General features: G+C 38.2%; 1 protein-coding gene across 3 annotated transcripts in view; it reads right to left on the bottom strand.

The window, feature by feature from the left end:
• The window catches only part of LOC149179520 (nicotinate phosphoribosyltransferase 1-like), a 496,243-nt gene that overhangs the window by 137,064 nt on the left and 335,294 nt on the right, over positions 1 to 23,885 (bottom strand). For all 3 annotated transcript variants that reach the window (XM_089415680.1, XM_089415682.1, XM_089415681.1), the window contains one exon: positions 12,197 to 12,255. In XM_089415680.1, the coding sequence (XP_089271806.1) occupies positions 12,197 to 12,255 (59 nt within the window). The remainder of the gene's footprint in view (positions 1 to 12,196; positions 12,256 to 23,885) is intronic.

Below are 23,885 nucleotides of genomic sequence, written 5' to 3'. Positions count from 1 at the left end.
GTTTTAGCTTTTTCTTATGATGAATTAAAGGGCTATAGGGAAGATGTCATGGAACATACTATCCCCTTAAAAGATGAAAATGCTAAACCCTTTCGCCAGAAACTTAGGCAAATTAATCCTAAATTAGCCCCTTTGGTTCAGAAAGAGCTTGCGAAAATGCTTGCAGCAGGAATTATCGCTCAAACCAAGCATTTGACATGGTGTTCAAATCTGGTGATTGTTAGGAAAAAGATGGTCCGATAAGGCTTTGTGTCGATTTTCGAAATCTTAATCTAGCATGCAAGAAAGATAATTACCCTTTGCCAAACATGGAGACTTTGTTGCAAAGAGTAACCGGTTCTGGAATGATGTCGCTGCTAGATGGTTTTTCTGGGTACAATCAGGTATGGGTTAAAAAGGAAGATCGTCATAAAACCACATTCACCACACCATGGGGTACCTTTGAATACATCAGAATGCCGTTTGGATTAACAAACGTTGGGGCTACATTCCAAAGGGCTATGGACTATGCCTTCAAGGGGTTAATCAGGAAATTTATTGAGATTTACCAAGATGATCTTACTGTTTTTTCTAAAGATGGTATCAGTCATGTAAATCATCTTAGGCAGGTTTTCATGAGTAGATCATAAATCCTACTCCTAGGAATGTGGTTGCCTTAGAGCAACACTTTGATCGTCATGATGCCACGAAGTTGAGAGAGGAAAATAAAATGGACCTAGGTGAATACCTCGAGATAAACATTGGTACTCCTGTGAACCCAAAGATTGTTAAAATTGGTAAAGGTACTAGTGTTGAAGAAAGAAAAAAGTTAAACAATTTACTTCACAAATATCGAGATGTTTTAGCATTTTTTTATGATGAATTGAAATTTCAAATGGCTATGGATTATGCCTTCAACGGGTTAATTGGGAAATTTATTGAAATTTATCAGGATAATCTCACTGTTTTTTCTCTAGGAAAACATAATAAGTTCGACAGTTTGTGGCTAGGACCATACATTATTCGAGATATTGCTAGACCAAACTCATTCCATTTGAGCAGATTGGATGGCAAACCACTTGATTTACCTACAAATGGCCAAATGCTCAAGTTGTTCTTCAAAGATGATATTTGATTCCATGGGGCATCCTCTGTATTGTATTTCTAACCTTCCTCCTTGTCATTTTAGCATTTTATTTCTGTTTTAGGATTAGATTTACTTTCCTTGTTACTAGATAGTTAATACATGAAGAGCTTATATCTTTCCTGTGCTTAAAGTTATATGATGATTTTTTGGATGGACACTACTTATATTTTGTTGTGTGTTGCATGGATGCAGATTCTGGATTCTCACATTCCTACAGTGTAGCAACGTGTCCCCAAGTAGAGCCATATGTTGACCACTACGTGTCAACTACCCATAGCAATACACCCCCTTTTTTCGAACAAGGGATAGCGCTTAATCGACATGTCCGTGCCATTCGACAGTCATCATCGACTTGATCATGTTATGTTGTAAACCCAGTCTGCATGTGTAACTTGTAAATAATCTTATTCATCTATGTAAATTACCTAGGTAAACCTAATTTTTTAGTGATAATCTATGTTCCGGAAAGTTTTTTGTCTCACCAATCCATGATCGGCAGAGTTTTCCTTCAACCTAACCCCAAAGCCGAAATGAATTTTGTCATTAGAAACTTAGGGGAATCCTAGTGTGCTTCGAGTCTGTGTAAAAGTAATTTGGAAATAATTCTAACTATTTGGTTAGGTTATTACAAATTTCTTGATCTACTAGATTATATTTGTGTCGCAGAACTGGGTGGTCTATGAGGGTCTATGTCAAATGGGTTTTCCCCCTTGAAATGTAAAATTGTAAAAGTCATGATGTAAAGTGTCTTGAGGGTTAGAAAATGTTTTAATCCCCTCATAAGTCCTAAGTCCTAGGTCCTAGGTGATTTTTCCAAAGGGCTAAATTCGAGGATCCAAAAATAAAAAATAAAAGATATAAATAATAATAAAAATAATTAATAAAATTTAAAAATTTAAAAACAAAAATAACTAAATAAAAAATTCAAAAATTCAAAAAATTCAAAAATTAAAAGATAAAGTAAAATAATAAAATAATAATAAGTCAAAGTTTTGAGAAAATGAATGCAAAGTTGTACTTTTTTAATATATTAAAATGCATTTAAAATTTCGACCGCTGACATTAAAAGGGATTTTGATCCTCATCGATGGTCGAGATTAGTTTGACATGGATCACTCAAACTAGTCGTTGGGATTTTTTCCTTTAAATAGGGTGTTAGGGGTCATTTGAGATCATTCGATCTGTGAGTCTTGTGCTGAAGAAAACTCTCTTGTAATCTTTTTCTTGTGCAATAAAGAAAGACTTTGGGGTTGAAATCTTGCTGGTGTTACTCTCCTGAAATGTTGTAAGTTGTTTCATTTTTCTGCATAAATTTAATTTCAGCCATTAGTAATAGCTTGTTGAAGAGTGATGTTGAACACAGGTATCTTGTTCACTCACTAGGGTTTAAATGGTAATAAAATTTCTAAAAATAATGGCAGGTGTCTCCATTGGATTTGGATTTTAGTACTGTTTTTTCCCTTCTTATAGATAGTTGAAGTGAACTATGTAGGAAATCTAGATTTTGAAGATAAGTGGGCGTTTGGGGAAGTTCTCGGCCGAACCAGCCAACTCCCGTAAAGCATTTTCTTGAAGAGCCCAGCTAGTTTCGATTCTGGGTCTATCATTTAATTTATCTTTTGAATGCATGAGAGATTTCTGAAGTATATCATAATGAATCTGAAATTCTGAAAATATTATTGTGGATTACTGACAAATCTGGCTACTTAGAGCCTTTAAACTATGAATACTGTAATTATTTAGCTGATTTTAGGGTTTTTGGTTTTGTTTCTTGCACATTTTATTTCCAGGTGTTCGGTTTTTGTCATTGCAGGTTGCAGATCGAAGAAAACATCTTATCTAAAGCCAAACCTAGGCCCTGGAGGGTAAGATCTGGCCTCAGGTTTAGTTCGTGCTGGAATATTTACTTCATATCTGGAAAATTTTGTGGGGTTTTCATCAGACAAACTGAAGCAGCTGATTCAAAATTTAAAGAGTTCTAGTAAATTTTAAAAGGGTTTTCCGGCCATTTGTTTTCTGATCAGTTTCTTCAGATTTGTTGTCTACAGGTTTCATTTTTATTATAATAAAATTTCGAATTTTTCTGTGGGGAATCCGATTTTCCCTGTGGCTCCCACACCCTGTCCTCTACGTGCTGCCATCCCTCAATCGCTGCCAAAACCTGCAAACAAGTGGCTGCATCTTGCAAACACCAGATCAAAGCAGCATTTTACCCCACGCATTTTTCATTCTCTCCGCCGCTCCTCATCTGCTGTAAACTCCTTCACGCTGCCTCTTCCACGTTCAGCCTACAGTCAATATTTTCCTCACACTGCATTTCACTCCTATCCTCACTACATCCATCATCGCTGCCCATCTGCATGACTTTCTTCCGTTCAAACTATCCACACAGCCTCTATCTTAGTGCCAATTCCCTGCGTGCAGCTACCTTTCCACACCCCTCTGCCGCTCATCTCTCCATCCCACGCTACCTGCGCAACTCTTCAGTAGTTGCCAACATACCCGCAGCTCCAACGTCCTCTGTTATCCCTCCAAGCTCCTCAAGAATTCATCCTGTAAACAAGTCTTCATCCGCAATTCTTCCTCCGTCGGCCATCAACCTGCACACACCCATGCACAAAGCAAAGAAAAAGAAAAAGCAGTGAAACGATACAGCGTAGGTGAGATTATTCGATTCTTTATGACAGATTGGGTTTTCCTTTTTTTATATGCGTAGGCAGTAAACCATAAACGAAAATTCAATTTTAGGTTTTGAATTGTATTTAGTTAGCATTCATATTTTGTTAAGTGTTAATTTAATTTTTAGATTTCATAAATTTAACCTTTTGCATATATTAGATCACGTTTTAAATTTTTATGTAGCTTATAGTCTTCAAATATGTCATATTTTAATTTTGTTTAAAGTTAGATGTTAATAATAAAATACAAAAAACATAAAAAGTTTCTTTTAGTTTAGATTATATTTTAATTTTATTTAGGTTTTAATTTTTATTTAGCTTATAGTTTTCTAGTTATAGTTTAATTTTAGTTTTGTTTTATTTAAATTTTGAATTTAGAACTATAAAAAAATAAAAATAAATCATACAAATGTTTTTTTTAGGATTTAGTTTTTTTTTTTTTTTTTTTTTTTTAATGAAAAATCAATAAAATAAAATAAAATATTTAAAAAAATTAAAAAAAATTCGTGGTATTTGACATAGCTAAATGTGCTTAAATTTTTAGTTATGAAGGTTAGCTGGTCAGCATTTGAAATTGCGTGGTTATTTAAAGCATTTATCTTTTGAAAATTTAACTGCTGGAACATGGTTAAAGCATTGTGCATTTATTGAATATCTTGCATCGCTTAGGTTATTTGATGATAAATGATTGTTTTGCAAGGTTCATATTTCTGCAACATTTAATAAATAATCATTTAATCATTAACTCCATAAGGCACTGGTACATTAACTCCTAAAATCAATCAGGTGTTAATTTGCCTTGCTGTGTCTCCCAACCCAACTGGTCTGCAGTTGGTCTTCCTTTGTTCCACAGGGTCTACCCCCCTTAGCCTCGGGAGACGGCTTAAACGAGAGATCGGGGATCAGGGTGACAGCCCCCAGTCTGAGCGTTGTCGTGACAATCTATGTGACAACAGAGCACATTCGATGCTACCCCAAATCAACACTCCCTCTTAAAGAGGAATGTGCTCTAACAATACACTCCCTCTCTGCATACTGCTCTGACTCTAAAGCATCGATTATGCACTGTTGATGCCTAACATGTTGTCCATCAACCACTGCGTTGTTGTTGCTACTGTATTGTTTCCTTTGACACTGCGACTGTCAATGTTACATCTATACTGTAGCTCCCTCTATATCTATGTTGCTACTGATCCTACCACCCAACACTACATCTGCACTGCATCCTGCTCCTACTATTGAAACTTATTTTCAATCATACCCAACTGCTCTCTGAATTGAGTAAACTTAGCTCTTCCGAGAGCCTTTGTGAGTATATTGACCACCTGCTCTCCTGTGGGAACATACTATAGGTGAACTGCCCCACACTGAACACAGCCTCTGATAAAGTGACAACGGATATCTATATGTTTCGACTGATCATGAAATACTAGATTCTCAGAGAGTTTGATGCAACTCTGATTATCGCAGTAAACCTTGGTCGCCTCCATCCTTTTCCTGAATAGGCTCACAAGCAATTTTCTGATCCATATGGTTTCGCACGTAGCTGTGTTGGGTTCCATGTATTCTGCTTCTCCTTAACTCAGTGCTACCAAAATTTGCTTCCTACTGCACCAAGATATCATCCCTAATCCAACACTGAAGCAATGCCTAGAGGTACTTTTTCGGTCTACTTAATTACCTGCCCAATCTGGATCAGTGAATCTATTCAAGCTGATATCCTCTCCTCTAGAGTACTTCAACCCATATCAATTGTTCCTCGTACATACTTAAGTATGTGTCTAGTTGCTGCCCAATGCACTCTTTTTGGTTCCACCATGAACTGACTAAGAGTGTTAACCGCAAAACAAATGTCTAGCCTAGTGTTGACCAGATACATAAGCGACCCAATGAGTTGTCTGTACAAGGTGGGATCTACTTCTTTATCCTCTGATGCATCTATTTTCTTCCAGTTGGTGATCATGGGAGTAGCCATGGGTCGGCAATCCTGCATTCTGAATCTCTTCAGAATCTTTGTAGCATATCTTCCTTGACCAAGGAAGATCTCCCCATTCTTCTGCCAAACTTCCAACCCCAGAAAATAATGCATCAATCCCAAGTCCTTCATGTCGAATTCGACTTCAAGATTCTTCTTGCAGTCCTAGATGAGCCTAGATGATCCAGTTAGAAATAGGTCATCTACATATAGTACCAAAATAAGTGGCTCATTCTCTACCAATAAATAGTAGAGATTGGGATCAACATCACTCTTGACAAATCCCAACTGCTGCAAGTAACTATCAATTCGACCATACCATGCTATAGGTGCCTGCTTGAACCCGTACAGGGCTTTCTTTACCCTGCAAATATGAGACTTCCTCTCATGAGTTTCGAAGCCTTTGGGTTGTTCTATATATACCTCTTCTTCTATCACCCTGTTCAAGAATGCTCTCTTGACGTCCATCTGATGAATCCCATCCCATTTGAGCTGCTAGGGATATAACAGATTGTAAGTCATAAGACACGTCCCTTAGAGTCTTGTGTCCTGTATTTCATGTGTCGAACACGAAACATGCCCTAAAACGTGTCGAAAACATTCTTCTTCGTGTCCTCCAATCGAGACACATGTTTTGGACGTGGAAAAAACGCGCCCTAACGTTTTTGTCTCTTAAGACACGTGTCCCATGAAAAGTGACATTTAAAACCTGCAACATGGTTTATTTTTGGCTTCCTTTTTTGTCATTGTTCGCTGCCGAAGTCAATTTGTTCGTTGCCAAAATCAAATTTGTTGTGCAGTGTGAGCAATTCCATCAAATTCGAGCACAATGCTCACAACTTCACATTGAGAGCACAATTCAAAACCTCACATCGACCTAGACCTGGAGATGCAGGAAACGAGAGTTCGCGTGCTTTGCTAAGAGTTTGGAGCTCTTAAATTTTGTGTAAGTTGTGTTATAGCTTATGGAACTTAACTTTATTATACACTAGTGACCACATTTTATGACCAATGACCACGTATAGATCGTGTGTTGAAATAAAAAGCCCAGCTTTGGTCAATAGTGAAGTTTGAACAAATATAAATTTATAATTTATAAACTACCTTATGTGAAGTTTGAACATGATCGAACCTGTTTGAAGTTATTAACAGAAGTTATAACATGAACAATGAACATTGAATTGTGAACATCATTGATGTAGTAAATTAATAAACCAACTAGTAAATTAATAAATAGTAAATAGTGTATAATAAATAGATATCATCATGATTTATATCTATATGGATCAAGCACTATCTTTTAGCATTTTTTTTAAATATATATATATATATATAAAACGTGTCCCTCGTGTCCTGTTTCTAGAGTCGCCATGTCTCGTGTCGAATACTCATATTTACGTGTCCTTCGTGCCTTGTGTCTTCATGTCATGTGACTTAGAATAGATCTAATAGAGGTGTAACCAGCAACTGGGGCGAAGGTCTCTTCAAAGTCTATCCCTTCTTTCTGAGCATACCCCATTGCCACGAACCTTGTCTTGTACTTCTCTATGTTGTCGTATACAGCATACTTGATCTTGTAGATCCATCATGAACCTACAACTGATCTATTTTTCGTTCTGGGTAATGCTTCCCAGACATCATTCGTCATGATGGAGTTGTACTCTTCCACCATGGCATCCACCCACACTTGGTGTTGAACAGCTTCCTGAAAGCTAGAGGGTTCTCCAACCTGAGCTACCAATGCTTGGTATCTATCTGGTTGTCTGCGTTGCCTCTTCTCGGCTCTAGGAGCTCCAACAAACTCCTCTGCATCCCTCAGTGTCTACCGCACTTCTCTGCTCGTTCTACCACTGGTGGTGGGAGGTTCAACCAATTCTTCCTCCTCACTTTGTTGTTCCGTCTGTTGAGAAGCATCTGCATTTCCTCCCTCTGAGGAAATACTAGTACTGGTCATTGTACTTGTCCCAGGTGTATGCTCTCCTGCCTGTCCTTCTTGCCGCCCCTGTTGCTCTTGGACTAACAAAACATCTCCTGACTGATCTTCTACAGGCATTTCACGAGATTTCCTGAAAGCTCTATCTTCCATGAACTTTGCATCTCGTCTTACTACAATCTTCCTGCTGCCTAGAATGTAGATTCTATATGCCTTTGAGGTCTCGTTGTATCCTACGAGATACCCCTTCTCTGCAGTTTGATCCAGTTTGCTACGCTTCTCGTCTAGAATGTGGCAATAAGCCATGCTTCCAAATATCCTAAGATGACTGACTTCTAGCTTCTTCCCTGTGAATACTCCTTCAGGCGTTCTCTTCCCCAGTGCTTTATGAAGAGTTCTATTCTGAATATATACTGTTGTGTTGCAACCTTCTGGCCATAGATACTTAGGTAGATCCTGATCATACAACATGGCCTTGGTTGCCCCAACAATAGTTCGGTTCTTCTGTTCTGCCACTCCATTCTGCTCTGGATTATATGGAGTTGTCCACTCTCTTTTGATGCCCTCCTTTGCGCAGAAATCTGTGAAATCCTTGTCTGTATATTCTCCACCATTATCTGAATGCAATACCTTTATCTTTTTCCCTATCATATTTTCAACAAGAGCCTTGAACTCTTGGAAATGATCAAAGACCTCATCCTTGGTCTTTAAGAAATAGATCCAGGTTTTTCTGGAGTGATCATCGATAAAAGTGACGAAGTATTTGCCACCACTAAGAGCCCTTGTGGACATAGGACCACAAATATCTGAGTGTATTAATCCTAATACATCCCTTTCTCTATTGTTACTTCTAGGAAAAGCTGCTTTAGCGTACTTTCCTAGTACACATCCTCTGCATAAGTCATCATGTTCATTGCTTAGGATTGGTACCCCTGTAATAGTCTCTCTGAGCATTCTCAGTGCTCCATGGTGTAAGTGCCCCATTCGCTTGTGCCATAATTCATTTCGCTCCTTCTCACCATTATAGTTGTTTCTTATCAGTGCCATTGGCGATTCGTGTTGCAACCTACACAACTTGTTTCTTCGAACACCAATTCGTTTTCTCCTCTTCCAGCGTGGATGCTTAACGTATACTTTATTTCCGATGAAGTATACATCATATCCCTTGTCCTATAACTGGGACACTAAAATTAGATTCATCCCTAGTCCTGGCACATGCAAAACATTGGTGGCTCGGATGTCGGTCCTTGCTTCCATCTGAAAAGCTATGGTGGCTCGGATGTCGGTCCTTGCTTCCATCTAAAAAGCTATGGTGCCTCTCCCTATGGGAGTACACTTCGTTCTATTTCCATTGTTATTTGGTAGTCCATCAGTGCTTCTTGATAGCTCGAGAAATGTTCTCGTACTCCAGTCATATGAGCTGAAGCCCTGCTATCAATGTACCAAACATCCGTTGATGTTGAATTAGCTAAGCATGCGAATTCTTCTTCTAACCTGGTAAACGAATTTTGGATATTTTGAGTATCCATATTGTGCCAATTTCTTACGCTAACCTATCCCAGCAACTGCTATAGGAAAAACAACGTCTTCCTTGCTGAGTCTTCTGCTGCGTTGTTCCTTTTACCACTGATAAATTTTGATTGGAAAAGAATTACCTCTGTGTCGGCTCACTCAAAGAGAGTTTTCCCACGAAATCCAATCTTTTTGGTTTGAACTGCTCAATCCTCTGGGAGATTCAAATTTCTGCCCTTGCAGGGATTTCGAATTCCCTTCCTTTCTCGGCATTGGATCTTCCGGATTTTCTCTTCTGCTTCCCTGTAGCTTTGATACCATGTGAAAATTTCAAAAATGGAAATCCTACTACAATGATTAATATGACTTCTTCTACTCATTACTTCAGAGATAATTTATCTACTTTATTCTTACGGCAAAGATCAAAACATATTCTATTGCAGCCTTCACTATTAAAACATTGCAAAAATTAACTGAGAGTAAAATGTCGGCACATATACAAACACAATGACATAGTTATTTTTGGACAATTGTCCCTAGAAAAACCCAATGCGGGAAAACTGGAGCAGCAGATGAGGGTTTTATTGCTCTTCAGCAAAAATCAACATGTACAAAATTTCACCGAGCAGTATAGAACTGAGAAATATTTACAGACATTCCTGAACAAGTGTCTGACCCGAGAGAGAGGTTCCTTGACCCTCTACATCTCTCTGGCATGCCCAACGTCAATTTCTCTGGCCTCTGGACTAGCCTGCACCATGCATGTGTCACTTAGGCCAACGCTACCTCTCCCAACATCAATTTGTCCAGCGTTGTTTCTTCTACTGCTCTGTGTCTTCGTCCCTGTCTCCGTGACTGATGTCGAACCCTCTTTATCTCTCCTCCACCTGCAACTCTCCCTCTAAATCAATTTTCTCTTGCCAAACTTCAACCAGTGAGAAAATCAATTTCTCTTGGGCAATTGAGTATATGCCTGGTGTATTTTCCAAATGACCCTCAAGTCCCTTCTTATATCTTCCTGTTGAGCAATAAACGGACTAGATTAAAACATAATCAAAGGCTCAGATCTTTTTGACTTTATCCATGGCTTTTTCTAATAGCTTCACACCTGATTAGATTAATACCCATTAATATTTTAATTTTCCTATGTTTAGACTTAGGAACCCGATTAAAAATATTAATTATTTTAATAAAACCACTTCTCGGTGGAATTGCCCAAAACGCTTTCTAGGTTCTTTGGAATACCTGTGCCCAAGCCTCCCTGCAAAATTTGAGGCTTAGAGCACATCCAATGCTACCCCAAATCAACAGGTTGGGATTCCTAGGGTAAAAAAAATTGTGTCTATTGTGCATGACTGTCTTTCTATGATATTTATTGTTTCTACGACATTCACTATTAAGATTTTTTGTCAAATTATTCAATGATATCAGTGGCATTAAAAATATTGGTTGAAAATCATTAGGAAGTAATTATCAGATCAAAAAATTGTATTCTACTATACTTGCCATAGAATTTCAACACCTTCTAGGGCTAAGTGCCCTACCCAAGTATGTGGATGTATGGGTGCCAAATCCCAAAGAACTAATGGCCAGTTGAACCCAAAGAATGGAGATGAGATAAGGGGTTGTAATGTAAGATGGAAAGTGTTAAGTATCACATAGGGATAGATGGAACTATGTTATCTCAATCAAGGCTTCACAAGTAGTGCCCTTCTTATACCCATTGGACCATCAAGGGAGGTCCCATTGGACCAGGGTCGAAGATTAACCCTCCATTTAAGGTGAGAGAACAAGATCACAGTCAAAATCCATCCTTCTTGCAGATGACCCCATAATCCACATCAAATTCCCAAAAACAAACAAGTGTAAGTACTCTATTACAAAATGATAAAAGTACCTTTTGAGTAGAATCCCACCTTCATCCGTGTGCTCATGCTCGATGGGTGAAAAGCATATGGTTAATGCAGGTGGCAGAAATATAATGACATGTCATTAGCTAGTGGTGGTTGATAGGGGCTATTGGCTACGTGGTTGATCAACTGGTCGTCAAGAGTAGGAGAATTTTTTTCTGCTACAGGGTTACTCATTTTGGTGGGTAACATTCCCTATTGTAATAAGTCCAATGACTGAGGGAACAAAGGGGATGTGCGGAATTCAAAAGATTGAATGCTAAAAAAAATAGGATCCCTTCCCTATCCCCATCACTAACTAAAATTCTTGAGGAAGTTGCTAGGCATGAGGTTTGTTCCCTTTTGGGTTTCTTACTCCAAAAATCTATCAATTGATATTGTAGACATAAACATATGGAAGATGAGCAATGTCATCAAACCTGTTAAGGAAAGGCCATCATAAGGATGAGATATTTGGCTTAAATGGCACCCAAACATCACCATGCATCAAAGGCTCCTGTGTCCCTCGTGGTATTCAAATAATGCATTAACTCAAGTAAACTGAATATAAAAAGAACTCTTGCTACAAAGAAAAAGTGGTTTCATTCTTAAAATGAATATCACCAACATAAGGATTTGGAATTGCGTTAAAGGAAATGTTTCCACATTAAACTTTGTTTCTCCCCTATTTTATTGTATTTGGCTTATATCAATAGGTCATCCACTACTAATTGTACATATAAGCATTTCTACTTGTCAATGTATAGACAATAAATTGCAAATATGATGTTATAGATCTTGCAAGTGTCATGATTCACTAAACATGATATCAGAAAGTCAACTAATTTAATAATAACTAATAATATTATAATCATGTGTTCTAGTGTAAGTAAATCACAATATTTCTATCCAAAATAAAAGCATGACCAACTTGCTAAATGTCGGGGAAGAACTATGGTAGAGAGTTCTGAAAACAAGAACCAACTTAAGAAGAACATATAAGACATTTTCTGTTTAGTTCACCTGAATAACATTAAAAATTATGCTATACGCAAACAAGATTACAAGTATTAGAAATCGTACCCTAATTCATTAAGTGCCAAAGCAACTGCACAGAAATTGGGAAGCCCACTTCTCATAACCTGCCATAATTCCTTAGGGATTAGCATTGGCAAGTAAAACAAGAATCTAGCATACATCAAGAATAAAGCATTTATCACTAGTGCATCATGTGCCCATACTCTCATTTGTAATAGAAAATAAACAGGCTAGAAATTACTTATACACTATCTGCAACTAAAACAAAGTTTATATTTAATTCTAATATGAAATGTTAGAATCTTGAAATCATAATTATATATAAGCATTTAGAGGACACAAAATGCATATTTTAAATATTTTTAAGCTAGCTAGTTTTTATTCTGTTACCTGCTAATTTGTACCTAGCAGGGAACTAGACCCCATTGCCCAGTGGACATGGGCAATTGACAATTTTTCCAGAAGATCAGAAGTCCACAGGGCATCTATGCCCCATTTTCTCTCTCCAATCCCTATAATTTCTCTCTCAAATTTCGCACCCCTATAGGGGATTTGTAATAAATGTCGCTAGCATGATAAACTTATGTAACAGGCTTAGGCAACTTGGGACCTGGTTATTAAGTGAGTCCACCCTAGAGTGTTTTTTTCACTTGACTAATTATCTTTGCTCTTCAATGACAAACTAAGTCACCTGACACGGGGATTCAAGATTTGTAGGATTCGGGATTCGTAGTGTCGGATTTGGACACATTGACCCCCCAGAACAGGACACGTAGGATTCGTTATATATTATTTTATTAAAATATATATATATATATATTAAAAATTAGATATTTCTTACACAAATTTTGATTAATGATACAAATTCATTGATTTCAAACATAGATCTTCATCTATAGCATGCATAGTACATACAAAAGACAAAGATACTTATATGAAATGGCAAATGGTTATAGGGAAATATAATCTAAGGCATATTAGCAACATAAATACCTATTACTAGAGGATGAACAAAATTTTGGACAATATGGACTTTTATTTCAAAATTCAAATATCTGCATCTCAGGGCTAATTTTTGCTGATAAATTATCTGAAATCTGGGGTCATGTCTCTTCCAACAATGCCAGTGACTTATTAAACATCTGCTTCTCTACAAGTCTTAAAAGTATTTTGCCAACTAAAGAACAAACATATCATGGATAAATAACAGTCAAACAAATCAAATGTATGAGCAGTAAAGTTCAAGTCTTTTCAAATCTCAGATCACTTCTTGAATCTTGTCAAGTTCGTTGTTTTTTCAGAGAAAACATGATATTGATGATTCTCCAGTATTAGAGGAACACACATCTACAATACAAAATTTGCTTGGAGATTGGCTGCTGAGGATGAGAATAAGCCTCCAACAAAAGAAATCTAACCCTAGAAATTCTGTTCTAGAAACTACATAGGCAAACTTTTGTCCACCGAACTTAAAACATACATTCTTCTCCAAAAATACTGAAAAATTGGTCACTGAGACAATTGTTTCTAGTTATTTTCTGGGATATGAATCCTAAAATCGAGATTCGCTGGGCATGCACAGGATTTGCACAGGATTCGTACGAATCCTAATAGGACACGTAGAATCCGATTTTAGGATACGATTTTCAAGAGAATCGTAGCGGACACGCGGAATTCAGGTTTGCTGGGCTATATGAACGAACCCGGTTACTTAGGTGACAAATAACTAGTAGAGTCTTTTCACCCACATACCTTCAAAGCTTGAGTGCAACTTAATAACTGGGCCTTGGGTTGGTCCTAATGTCTAGGGTCAATGTATATTGCCATGGTAGGTCATATCCAGAGCCCCGCGGAATTTGACTAGGTATTTCTAGGATTTTTTTGTTGAAAATTGGGCAGCTTTGGTTGGAATTTCATCATCAAAACAATGAAGAAAAAGAAAATTTTGCGTTTTGATCAAGTTCACTTCAAGTTGTTCATCTCTGTCCCAAAATGTGTAAATTGACCTTCCTAAGTCAACTATAAATAGCCCTATCGTTGACTCTCGTTTGACACATCACATCAAGCATCAAATCAGCTTTGAAATTGCAGGACGAGTTCACATGTGCGAAGGAGAAGGATTCTATTCTGATCTGTGTTTTCTGTCTTTTGACCAGCATTGACTGGGCTATCTTTCTACTGTTTTGACTGAGTTCTTGAAGGAGACTCTGACTGAATATTGACAAGAATATTCTCTCTGCGTTGACCAAATTTCTGGGCACATTTTCTGAGGTTGACCATATGGTTTGACTAGGGTTTGACCAGAGGTTGACCAAGGCATTTTGACCAAAATTGCAAGAGGAATTTATCTCCATTTTGACTGAGTTTGACTAAGGAAGGCCAAATAATCTGCTGGGTTGACCGGACTTTTCTGGGCTGATTTGACTGTTGACTTTGGCAGGCTGTTGACTGTGGTTGACCACCCTTCTTAGGCCAAAATTTTGGCCCTCTATTGCAGACTGCTATGTTTGACCCGATTCGAATTTCTCTCTCATTATTGACAAGTTTTGGATTGGTTGACTTGGAGAGTCAAAGCATTGACTTTGACTGGTTTATGGATGTACTATTGGACTGACGTATCTCATGCTGAACATTGATTGACTAACAATTTTAGAAGAATTGATTCTAGGTTTCCCCCTTGTGGGTTTTTTCCCTGGTCTTTGACCAAAAATTTGTGTCTCATTGTGCTTGGCTATCTTGTATTGTGCATTTATTGTTTACTGTTCTATCCATAATTGCATATTTGTGACTAGGGTGAATGAAATTGGATTAAATTGTTTAAGTGATATATCAGCATAGAACACTGTGAAAAATTAACATGGTATCATAGCTGAGGTGAAGATTAGCCTAAGAAGGCCAGAGAACACCCCTTTGAGACACTTTTCTTGTTGATTGGGAATCATCTTTCTTGAACAAGATGACTACCTCCTACTTCGAGATTGAAGAGAAGCTGAATGCTGCAACCAACTTTGCAGCATGGAGTGCTAGATTGGATCTTACTCTTGAAGAGAATGGTGTGATGAAATATGTGCGGGGCTAAGTAGCTGAAGCTTCTGAGAATACCAATGCCAGTGTCAAATCCTAGTACAAGAAGGGTGAGATCAAGGCCAAGAAAATCATTATTGAAGTCAAAGGAGATGTATGACAAATTGATTGGTAAGTATGAGGTCAACAATCTCAACCAAGTCATCTCTTTGAAGAGTCAACTCTGTGACATCAAGATGAACAAGTCTGAATCTATAACAACCTACTTCATGAGGATCTCTCAAATAAGAGATCAACTTCTTTCCATTGGAGAAGTCATACCTGATAGAGAGCTTGTGTAGATGACCCTTGGAGGACTCCCCATGTTTTGGGAGACATTCATTACAAGCATTAGTTGCAGGAAATAATTCCCTACATTTGATGAGCTTTTGGGCAATTGCACTCAAGAAGAATCTAGGCTCATTTCTAGAGGAAGAATCCAAAGACGAGGAAGGAGAACCTATAGCCTTTGTAGCCAATGTCAAGAAAGGAAAAGGGAAAGGAAGACCTTCCAAATGGAATCCAAAGAAGCCAGCTCCAACATTCAACAATAATAGAAGGGACTTGTCCAAAGTCCAATGCTATAGGTGTGACAAATTTGGCCACATTGCCCAAGATTGTCCTGATAGAAGAAATGCTCAAAGGTCTTGCAGTAACAACAACTTCAACAATAGAAGGAGAGGAAGAGGTCCTGCTACCCATGCAAGTGTTGAAGAGTCCCAACACCCTCAAAAGAGGTCCAAGAACACAAGGTATGACAATAATGTTGCTAATACTCAATCTAAATATTATCTTGTTGCTGCTCTTTCTAGCTCATCTTCAGATAACATTGATAGTTGGCTAGTGGATAGTGGGGCATCTAGACATTTTACTGGGTATTATGAAGTCCTTTCAAATTTGGTTGAAAGGGAGACCAATTTGAAAATTCTACTTGGGGATAACTCTTCTCATCCTGTCAAAGGGTCCGGTTTCATTTCTTTTCATTTGTAATTTGGTCAAACCATTCATCAACAAGATGTGTTGTATCTACTGAGCTTGAAGAAGGATCTTGTCTCCATTTCTGCTCTAGAAGACAAAGGGTTTAGAGTTTCATTCATTAATGGAAAGGTCCTTGCTTGGCCAAGGAGATCTAACTTGTGAGCAGCATTCTCACTGGTGTCCGAAATGAAGGCCTATATAGTGTTTGTGAACAACCAATCCAAGCATTGGTCCATGATACTACTAATCAATGTGAGCTTTAGCACCAAAGATTTGTACACCTTCATTACAAGGATTTTCCTGATTTGAACAGGATGGTTATAGGGATGCCCAAGATTCAAGTTGATCATGAAGGTGTATGTCAAGGATGTGTTAGTAGAAAGAATGTCAAAATACCATTCCCTTCTAGTAGCAGTGGATCTAAAGAGATTCTTCATCTCATTCATTCTGACCATTGTGGGCCCACGCTGGTGACATCTCTTGGAGGATACTTATATTATATTATCTTTGTTGATGACTTCTCTCGTAAGACTTGGATATTTTACTTGAAGACCAAGGATTAGACTTTCAACATGTTCAAGAACTTCAAGGCACTTATGGAAAATCAAATGCGAAAGAAGATCAAGATCCTAAGGACTAATAATGGAGGTGAATACACTTCAAATGATTTCAGAGACTTTTGCAGAGATTTCTGGATTAAGAGGGAGGTGATTATTTCATATACCCCTCAACAAAATGGGGTTGTTGAGAGGAAGAATTGGTCCATCTTGGAAGCAACCAAACCCTAATTCATGATAAAAGATTTCCAATGTTTTTGTAGAGAGAAGCTACAAACACTGCAGTATATGTTCAAAATAGGAGCCCTCATCAAGCCTTGGGGAACAAAACTCCTAAAGAAGTCTTTACAGGTGTGAAACCAGAAGTTGGACACTTGAGAATCTTTGGCTTCCCTGTCTACTTTCATGTATCGAAGGTGAAGAAGTCGAAGCTAGAGGCTTCAGGAAAGAAAGGTACATTCTTTCGTTATTGTGAAAATTCTAAACCTTACAAAATATATGTGTCAAGTCAGAGGAACATTAAGTTCAACTAGGATGTGACTTTTGATGAAGATGTTGCCCTTGGAAAAGCTAGGGGCTCTCTTGTCCCTGCCAACACTGAGAGAAGAGACGATACTATGGATGTAGATGCAAAGCCATCCATGCCAAAGCTTGACCTTGGAGATGAGGCTATGGCGACTATGGATCCTTTGGATCCTCATCCTTGTGATCCTCCCATGAGAAAGAGACCCTTGTAGCTTCGTGATACATTACATGATGCTGAGAGACATTCAGCCCTGAGAGGCACCTTCAGGCATATGTTGCTTTAATGAGAGACATCATGCAATCTAAACCTTGTAGCTTTGAAGAAGTAGTGAAGGAATAGGATTGGAGAGATGCCATGGCCAAGGAATATGAGTCCATCATGAAAAATGATATATGGGAGGTGGTTCTAAGATCTAAGGGGAAGTCTGTTGTGACTTCGAAGTGGATATACAAAATTAAACATGTAGCTAATGGTCACATTGAGAAGTTCAAAGCAAGATTCGTTGCTAGATGATTCTCCCAGAAAGTGAGAGAAGATTATGATGAGATATTTGCATCTGTGGCTCAATACACTACCATTCGGTCCATCATTTGTCTCGTTGTTAACCGGGGTTGGAGTCTTCATCAGATGGATGTGAAGACAACCTTTCTTCATGGTATACTTAAGGAAGAGGTGTACGTGGAACAACCATAGGGCTTTGAGGAACATGATAGGGAAACCCATGTTTGCAAATTGAAGAAATCCCTCTATGGTTTGAAGCAAGCCCCCAGGGCTTGGTATGCTCAGAACGATGGATACCTGATGACGTTGGGATTCACTAGAAGCAGTGCCAATCTTAACCTCTACTTCAAGGTTGTCCAGGGTATCATGACAGGAGTAGAGCCTCTGATCATCCAATGTAAGAGGGAGCTTGCCTCCAAATTTGAGATGAAAAACCTTGGGTTGATGTATTATTTTCTTGGCTTAGAGGTGTGGAAGAGACTTGGAGAAATTTTCCTTAGCCAAGGAAAAAATGTTGTCAAACTTTTGGAGAGATTTGGGATAGTGTATTGAAAATCCATGGGCACACCGACAGAAGCAAACCTCAAGAAGTTATGTGGTGAAGTTGTGGGACCAGATCTAGCGGATCCTTATATGTACCTACAACTAATTGGGGCTCTAATGTTTCTGGTCAATGCAAGACTAGACGTATGTTTTGCCATCAAAACCTTGACCCAATTCATGGTGGAACCTTTGCATGCTCACAGGGTGGCCACAAAACATGTGTTGAGATATCTACACGGAACGATCAACTATGGACTGAGATATACCTTCGGCGATGATTTGAGACTACATGGATATACATATGCAGATTGGGTTGGCAGCGTTACTGACAAGAAAAGCAAATTAGGGTGTTATTTTAGCTTGGGATCTGCCATGATTTCTTGGATGAGCAAGAAGCAAAAATTTGTTTCTCTCAGTACAACCAAGGCAAAGTACATTGCAGCTAGTATGACTAGTTGTGAGGCAGTATGGTTACGGAAGCTTTTTGTAGAGTTATTTGAGCAGGTGTTTGATGTTAGTTTTTGTATCATCGAATGTGTCCTAGCCACGAAATTTTGTAGATATGCTAGAATACATGAATGAGATCTCCAAAACCCAGAAATCGTTTCTGGAAATTCCACCTAGAAGTGTCTCAATTAGATTATTAACAGATTTTTAAATACTTCCTAAGTCTAAACTTAGGGAATATGGTTAATTAATCAGTTTTAATTGAGAAAAGGTGCAAATCATCTAGAAACTCACACAGATTGATCCAAAAATGATCCTAGCCATTAATTAAGTTTTAATCTTGGTCGTTGGTGCTCCAACAGTGGACTATAAAAGGAATTCGATGTGGAAATGGAGATCATCCAGTGCAAATACTCAGTTGCCCAGGCAGTTCGATTTTCTCAGTAGCAGCAACTCAACAAGGAAGATAAAGCCAGAGGGTGAGTCACAAGTGGAAGAGGAGAGCAGTAGCATTCTGAGAGGAATATTTCCAGTTCCCAAAAGAGTCGAAGGAAGGAAGGCCGAAATCTCTAGAGGGCCAACATAAGCTCTGCACAGAACGTGGCACAGGGAGGTCAACACAGAGGTTGGGGAAGCTATTTTGGAGGCAGAAAATAGTTGTGGGGTGAGAGAAAATACTCATGATATTTTTGCTAGTATTTTCCTCACATTGGATTGCCAGTTGGGCATTTAAATTATTGTACTTAGAATAGTTGATGTATATTAATAATAAAACCCTCATCTATTGCACCAGTTTTTCCAAGTTGGGTTTTTCCGAGAATAATTGTCCAATAATAACTGTGTCAAAATTATTGTGCGCTAGAATTTTTCTGTTTCTAGTATTTTATTTGCAACAATATTTTTATGGTGACAATTGTAGTTGTGATTTTATTCGTTATTTACCATAGCAAATAAACTGCATAATTAATTTGTGTTAGAAAAATAATTTCCAATATATGAAATAGATAAAAATTTCACATGGAATTGGAGCTTAAGCGTTCAGTCGAGAAGCTCAATAGCGGAGAGAAAAATTTCGCTGCTCAGAGGGAGCAAGAGGCCGAAATTTTTCAAAGGCAACGCAGTCCATTGACTGGCAGGCTGAGTTGCTAGGGCAGCAGTTCAATGTTTAGTTGCAGGGAGGTAGGAAAATCGAGTTGCCCAGATTAGTGATTCCAGCAGTCAAAGAGAACAGTTGTAGCTCAGATTTTCGTTGAGCATATTCCTAGTTGAACACAAAAGGTTTTGCTGCAAGCTACAGTAGCAGAATCTGCGTTGGGAGGAAAAGATGAATAGCACACTAAATTTTTCAAGCATAGCCATCGAAAGAAGTAACATTCAGGAGACTTCAGATTTGTCTTCCAAATTGGAAGACGAATTTGCTTGCTTAGCAGGATCAGCTTCACAAGGAGTCTGGTATATAGATAGTGGAGCATCAACTCACATGACAGGGGTTAGAGAATGTTTCTCTAGCTACAAAGACGAGCAAATGGACTTCCAGATTACTATGGGAAACAGAACGAAATGTACTCCAGTAGGGAGAGGTACAATAGATTTTCAAGGGGGGTCAGGAGCAAGCACTAGCACTACAGATGTACTACATGTACCAGGATTGGGTATGAACCTAATTTTAGTGTTCCAGTTACAAGATAAGGGGTATGATATTCAAACACCCGCGCTGGAAAAAGGTAAGACAGATCGGAGTTCGAAGTAACAGATTGTACCGGTTACAAATCGATTCTCAAATGGCACTGATAGGCAGTGACAGTAGCAGTGGGAAGGAGCTTAAGGAGTTATGGCACACGAGAATGGGACATCTACACCATGGAGCACTAAGGCTGCTCAAAGAAACGGTAACAGAGGTTCCAAATCTTGGCACTGAGCACGATGATGTGTGCAGAGGATGCGTGCTTGGGAAGTATGTTAAGATGGAATTTCCAAGAAGTGACAACAGAGTTGACGACGTGTTAGGAGTTATACACTCGGATATTTGCATCAGAATGTCCACTACGGCTCTCAACGGTGCCGAATATTTCGTCACCTTCATTGATGATCATTCCAAGAAAACCTAGATCTACTTCTTGAAGACCAAGGATGAGGTCTTCAATCATTTCAGAGAGTTTAAAGCTCTCGTGGAGAATGCGACAAGGAAGAAGATCAAGATGCTTCACTCAGATAATGGTGGAGAATATATTGATAAAGACTTCACAGATTTATGTGCGAAGGAAGGCATCAAGAGAGAATGGACAGCTCCATATAATCCACAGTAGAATGGTGTAGCGGAGTGGAAAAATAGAACCATTGTTGGAGCTGCAAAGGCTATGTTATATGACTAGGATCTACCCAGATTTTTGTGGGCAGAAGCATGTAACATGACAGTGTATATTCAGAACAGGACTCCTCATAGAGCATTGGGGAAGAAAACGCCAAAAGGAGTCTTCATAGGGAAGAAGCCAGAAGTCAGCCACCTCAGAATTTTTGGCAGCGTTGCCTATTGCCACATGCTTAGATCAAACTGTAGAGAAAGGGTCTTTCATTGGGTACATCGAAACCTCAAAGGCATTCAAAATCTACATTCCTAGCAATAGGAAGATAGTAGTAAGGTGAGACGTGAAGTTCATGGAGGACCGAGCTTTCAGGAGGTCTCGTGAGATGCTTGCAAGTGATTAGAATCAGTCAGCAGAAGCTCCTTTGGTCTAGTAGTAGGGGCAGCCAGTGGGACAGGCAGAAGGACAGTCACAAGGGACAAGTACTATGACCAGCACCAGTATTTGCTCAAGTGCAGGAAATCCAGGGAGTTCTCAGCAGATGGAGTGGCAGAGATAGGATGAGGAGGAGCTAGCAAAACCTCCCACGACTAGTGGTTGAGCCAGCACCTCCCACGACATTAAGAGATGCAAAGGAGCTTATTGTAACTCCTAGGACAAGCAAGAGAGTTTATTATATTTAGCCTTAAAAAATTCAGATAAGGGTTTAGGGCAGATTAGGGAAAAAGAGGCCAAGAAAAGGCAAAACAAGGCCAAGGAAAGCCAATTTGTGGGGATAAAAGGGTTGAAATGATAGATCAAGGGCTGAAATGGCAATAGAAGGCCAAAACTGAAAATCTGTGTTTCGAAAAAAAATCTCTTTTGGATCTGAATTTTGCCATCAAATCTTCAGTAAATGTCCCTGCAAAATTGTTTAGAGACTAAATCTTACCCTCAAGGGCTTAGATCTAGCTCTTCTCTCACTTGATCCCTTGATCCAACCTACAAAAATGAAAATAAAAACACCCAAACCCCAAATATATACAAAATAGATCTAAAACCCCAACCCAAGTTAGAAAAATAATTTACACTTAAAATTACAAAATTATTTTACAAATTGTACATGGGTTTTTAAATAAATTTTGAGAAAATATTTTTTATAATATTTTTTCTTGAAAGAATGGCTAAAACGCTTCAAAAAAATTATTGTTCACTATAGCCCTAGCGAAGATTTAATCCACCATATAAAAACTAGGAATCCAAGCAAGATGATCCTTGCTCACACTCTGTGAACTTGGAGACCAAGGATTGAGTACCTACAAACACTATGTATTATCTCAAAATATATCAAGTAAAGCACCACATAGGAAGTCCGTAGTCAATACATACCACAAATCAGCGACAAGAACACCTCGAGTTGCACCCCAAAGTCTTTTATTATAATAGAAAAAATAGTTCCCAGTGGGACAATAGTTTACAAAATGCTTTAGTAGCAATTCTAGCCAGAGATCAAGATGACTAAAAACTCAAATGACTCTATAATTTATAGATAAATCCTCCAAATGGAAAATAACGGCTAGTTTCTTTTATCCTTGTCAAAATAATCTTGATCGTTGATAAACACGTTGAGATCTTTTAATCTTGGCCCTTGATTTTTTATTTTCGAGGAATTTTCGAATTTATCATTTAACTCCACATTAATTAGCTCAAAATTAATTATTTTGAGCTAATTTCCTCAAAAATTGACTTTAATTTAACCACCAAGGTCCAAGGGTCCAATTATTCTTGAAATATGCAATATTCTCTTGGTGGAGGACCTTTAAAAATTGACTCTTTTAAGATCCATTGATTTTTCCATTTGGAGAATTTATTTTCCTAAGACAATTTAAATTTGACTCAAATTAATTAATTTTCTGGCTTAGGATTTAATTTTATTTTGCCAGAAAAATTAATTAATTTACACACGAGGGGATTTAATATTTTTCCAACCCTCTAATACATAAAGTTTTACATTTATAAGACTCAAAGAGGGAATACACATTAGGCTTAGACCCTCAAGACACATAACCCATTTACGACACAACATGATCTAGTAGACCAAGTGATTTGTAATAAAATAATTAAGCCAACTAGCTTAAATTATTCCCAAACCACTTTTACATTAGACTCGACTAAAACACTAGGACTCACCTAAGATTTCGACAATAAATTTCACCCCAGCTTTGGGGACTTAAGCTGGAGGGAAAAAAACTCTTCTGACTAGCCGTGTTTAGAAACACAAGTAATCAATGAGGTTAAAAAATCTCCAAGGATGAAATTCATCATCAAAATTATAGGCTTACCTAGGTTGTTACATAGACTCAAGGTACTAGGATCATTTATATCATACAACTTGCTAAATGGGGTGACCATGACACATGGATTGTTGATAGGTGATCCGATCCTGTTGGAAAAAATTGGCACTTCCGCTTCATTGGAACTTTGACAATTTGAGTGCAACAAACACTTTCCAAGGCAGTGAGCTTATTCACGTAGAGCCTATATCGTGAATTCATGTCTTCGTTGAGCTTTTCCATTTTCTTGAGAAGCACTAAAAGGATTTCTTCGTGTCGATATTTGGATTTTCCCTTTTTGACTTCGACCTTAGCTTTGGTTGTTCATCCACATCCATGTCGGAGATTCGTAGGTTTTGTTCAATGTCTATGGCTATCTCCTTAACTTCAGCCAAAGTTTTGGGTTCTTTATCCCTCAATGCATAGTTTAGGTGGCCACCCACAACTTTAATGAATTTATCTAGTATGCTAGCATTAGGGGACCTCAAATGGTCGGGGATGTCC

This window comes from Pinus tabuliformis, chromosome 3_2 (assembly GCF_031772625.1).
Source record: "Pinus tabuliformis cultivar Carrire ecotype Pingquan chromosome 3_2, CPIR1, whole genome shotgun sequence".
NCBI classification, from domain to species: Eukaryota; Viridiplantae; Streptophyta; class Pinopsida; order Pinales; family Pinaceae; genus Pinus; species Pinus tabuliformis.
The sequence above is the reverse complement of the archived record's forward strand: the minus strand, read 5'-3'. Positions and strand labels throughout refer to the sequence as shown.